Below are 4,497 nucleotides of genomic sequence, written 5' to 3' on the forward strand. Positions count from 1 at the left end.
GAGTTGAATTTTTTTTTAATTTTATAAGTCCTAACGCGCAATTTATGTTGAATAATTATCGGAGCCGTTAGTATTTTGGTACATTTTTCGTTAATTATTAGACAGAAAATACTCGTTTGAACTAACATAAATTGAGAAAATCATAAAAAATAGAACTGAATAAAAAATGAGCACAACATATAGGATCGCAAACTGCAATTTTCCCACCACCTGTTAATATGGTTAATAGAAAGATGACATAGATTATGACTCAGTGAGTCTGTTTATTTGTATGCTGCAGCCAATTGAATTATCTAAGAATTGACAGTCCATTTGATTCTTCATAGATTACATATTACTAATTTCCATCTTTCCTCCTTTATTTTCATGATTTCTTGTTGAACATTTTGATAAAGTAAATCAAAAGCAGGAATATCATCAGAACTAGACTTGGATCCACTTGTGAACTAGCTCACCAAGAGCTTTCTCAGATGATCCAATTTGAGTCCAAGCCTCTGCAGCAGCATCCTTAAGAACCCTCATCTTATTTCCAAGATCCTTTCCTTCTTCACCTCCAATCAACTTTTGTACTAGCCCTGCAATCTGCTTCCTGTCCACTATTCCACTTTCATTTGCCTCAACTCTCAATGAAACCTTCAGCCCCTCAGTCAAGAGTGCTGCGTTCATCCGTTGCTCGGCAAAGAGTGGCCAAGAAATCAACGGCACCCCATTGGTGATGCCGTCAAGGCATGAGTTCCAACCACAGTGCGTCAAGAATCCTCCCGTTGCACGATGGGCAAGGACTCCATTTTGAGGAGCCCATGATGAAACCATGAGGCCTCTTTTCTTGGTCCTCTCCGAGAATCCTCTTGGCAGAAAATCCAGAGGATCAGCAACATTTTGAGCACTAAAGAAAGCAGCATTTGATGCCTTCTCATCTGGACTTTTCACAACCCAAAGAAATCTTTGACCACTCATTTCTAGCCCATCAGCCAATTCTATGAGCTGATCATGGGATAAGGTCCCTCCACTACCAAAAGAAACATATAGAACCGATCCATCCGGCTGATTGTCCAACCATTTCAAGCAATCTGAGCTTGAGTTTGAGCCTGAGGCTGAGCCCGTCTGTATCATCGGCCCAATCGCATAAACGGGTACTTTGCACCACCCTTCATCCTTCAAAGCCTTAAAAGTTCCAGGTTCCAAGTCCAAGAAACTGTTAACTATGATCCCCTCAGCCAGCTGATACTTTTTACACTTTTCCAGGGCAAATTTATAGGCCTCATTTGCTCTATCTTGAAAATGATCAGGCAAATCCTTCCCCCTCAAAGGAATGCAGCCGGGCAACCTCACAGGCTCAAGCAAGTCCTTATACTCGCAAGCTGCGACTTCATCAAGCTCGGGCAAATGCAATACCAATGACAAGGCCATTGCATTAGAGAAAAAGAAGATGTATGGTGGGATACTGAATTCCCTGGCCACATCTAGCGCAAAAACACCCAAAATATCAACCACAAGGGCGGAGACATGAGTGCCCGACTCGTGTAACATGCTCAAAGTCCGACGAAGATGTGGGATTGATCGGTTGACGCTGAGCGATATTCGTGATTCGATCTTTGTGTCGTTTGGAAGATCAGTGAAAGAAATTGGAGGGAGGAATATGCAGCTTATGCTGTCAGGTAGAGCTTGTAGGAAGGATTTTTGGGCCTGGAGATGGGAAGTATTGGCATCACTTGGGATGATGAATGTGACTGAGAAGCTGTGGCGGGAGACGAGGTTTTTGGCGAGTTCCGCTAGAGGGATCAGGTGTCCCATGCCTGGAGAGGGCAGGATGGCTATGTGGGGTTGCACTGCTTGTGAAGTTCCCATGGCTGAGTCCTTCTCTGGGTTTGGACCTGTAGTTAAAGTGAACTATTGTTGCTATTTGTCATCTTACCTGCACATATATATAGTACCATGCTGGAAGTTTTTCAAAAAAAAATAATTCAAATCAAGTTTGGTCGAACTAAATCAATTACAAAACAAATATAATACAAACCAATAACATGATAAGTGTATCGTACTTGTCATATAATTGGTTTAAGTCCAACTAAATCCGATCTCCATAAGAAGTTTCTATATTTTTAATGGGAAGAATGAGGGCTATTTATTTATTTTTTAAAAAAAAAAAATTGGGTGGCTTCAGTTGAATACTATTGGAGCTAAAATAGAGTAACTACAATTAATTAGTAAAGCAAATATATATATATATATATATATATATATATAGGATCAGAATTTGATTGTTCCCAAGATTTCAATGTTTATATAATGTGATTATAAGGTTCTAGGAGAAATAAAAACTCATGTAGTGTAGCATGTGTGCGTGACGTGTTCTGAAAGCTGTTGTGAGAGAGATTTAATGAGAATATAGGCTTACGAGATACGTAAAGTTAACTCTTATCATGCACTTGCTTTAGTATAATTCCAAAACTTCAGGCTTTTACATTAGTTTCAACCTCGTACGGCGCCGTCGCGTTTTGTTTTCCTCAATCTTGTGTTTGCTGCACCATGAGCTATTCCACATGACCTGATCTATTCAAACCTTACAAACTACTATTTATGAGACTAATGTGTCGATTTTTTTTTTTTTTTAAATTTTGAAATCTTTTTGAAAGTCCCATAAAATGTAGGATTAATGTGTCGTCCAATTTTATGATCATTTTAAAAATTTCGTAAAACATAAAACCAAAAGTATTGAATCTCATGTTCTCTGGGACTAAAAGTGTAATTTCACTTTCTATAAGAGTTACGTTCTTTAATAAGTGTATTCTGTCTCTTGTACTAGAGCTTGACTTGTTTGACCAAGATCGATCTCTACTTTACGTAAAATCTTAATACATAAAAGTACAATTAAATGATTAATTTCAATAGATCGCAAACTCACTCATGGGAAAATTTATTAGGATTGGGAATTAGTTCAGTATCAATCATAAGTATCTTTGAGCTCCAAATTTTTCCACCTTTCTCCTGAGGTAAAGTCCCTTAATCCACTTGCTTTTATTCAATTAAAATCTTTAATACACCTTCCCCTCCTCAATATACCGTTCCAAAAGTCCCTTTTTGACAATTTTTACTAAAATCCCCCAGTTTTTAGAATCATAATTTGCCTTGTGATTTTACGATGGAGTGCTCATTTGGATGGCAAGACACAACAAGCATGTCCTGAACTTTACTCTGATGTCCAATTCGTCAACAATGACAGTTTAAATCCACAACGGCAAGACACAAGCATTTGTGGATGTCGTGGTTCACTCTTTGTTCGACTGTTGCTACATTTGTTGTATTAGACGAGTTAGCACTCATTTTATGTTGTTCTTGATCTCCGCCCCTCACGGAGGATGAACTCATAGCGGATTCTTGCTTTTGCTTCCGTTTGCAGTAACAAAATGGAGAAGAAGCTAGGTAAAAGGCGGGAAACGGCTGTTATTTATGATGTTTTCCTTCAAATTTAATAGCCACTTGATGGAAATATCCAAAATCATCGAAAAAAGTATCAATTCTCCGTAATTAATTACTAATTTTCAGAATTTTTTACTTTTAAGAGCGATTTTTTTTTTATAGTTAAATACAAAAGCGATGGACATAAATATCTATATATGTTTAACTTGAAACTGAAATCGCGAAATAAATCAACTATTCATTTGAATTATATACCCAGGCTCATCTTGGAGGAAATATTAATCAAATAACACTTTTCATTGAAAGAAATTTATTTATATATATATATATATTATTCATCCAATCACCAATTATACTTCTTTACCATGTCTTGCGGAGGGTAATACCCAGAAAAATAAATTCCATCAGTTTCGGCCTCCCAATAGCAGACGCTGGAAGTACAAGTTTTCCGAAGTTCCGAATTGAAAACATCAAATGATATACTCTTTGAACCCCATTGAAGACTGCAGAAATATAAAGTTCTCAAAAACGTATCTTCACAGAATGACCAATTAAAATCCCCTCTAGTCGTAAGTGTGTGATTTCCAAGATCATCATTGCCCGACTTACAATGAACTAGCAACGGTGACTTGGAAGGTGGAAGGATGTTGTTGACTACGTGAACCACATACTCCGGAGTCCAAAAGCAAGTTCTTGCAAATGTTTGGAGAAAACAAGTTGATACGATGAGAAAATGTACAAGATTTATCTTTGTAATAAAGTTCATGTTGTTTTCGCCACAAATGATGATATTTGTCTTAATTTACCTTCGACATATATATGTAATGTTTATTTTGTTGAGACCATTTATTGTTTTGCACTTTATAGAAAATCTTCCAACTTTAATTGATTATATATATTGTAGTAATTCAAACTTGAACATGGGAAAAAAAATGTAATTGCTAGGACCGAATTGATGATTTTGTGTAATAAGTTAATAACCACAAGTAATATTATTACATAAAGTAGCAAAGTCTTAATCTCTACGAGTTTATTGCGTATTTATGTAAGATGAAATAAATTATAGATATTATATAT

At 36.6% G+C, this 4,497-nt stretch overlaps 1 protein-coding gene across 1 annotated transcript; it reads right to left on the bottom strand.

Annotated features, from left to right (window-relative positions):
* LOC105172044 (hydroquinone glucosyltransferase-like) lies at positions 228-1,885 on the bottom strand. Its single transcript, XM_011093384.2, has one exon. It carries the CDS (start codon positions 1,846-1,848, stop codon positions 424-426), a length of 1,425 nt encoding a protein of 474 aa, XP_011091686.1. The 5' UTR covers positions 1,849-1,885; the 3' UTR covers positions 228-423.

Source organism: Sesamum indicum, linkage group LG10, assembly GCF_000512975.1.
Source record: "Sesamum indicum cultivar Zhongzhi No. 13 linkage group LG10, S_indicum_v1.0, whole genome shotgun sequence".
NCBI classification, from domain to species: Eukaryota; Viridiplantae; Streptophyta; class Magnoliopsida; order Lamiales; family Pedaliaceae; genus Sesamum; species Sesamum indicum.

What these genes read in the sequence shown, in the direction of transcription:
- LOC105172044 (XM_011093384.2), bottom strand. Translation starts at nt 1,848, where the DNA reads ATGGGAACTTCACAAGCAGTGCAACCCCACATAGCCATCCTGCCCTCT.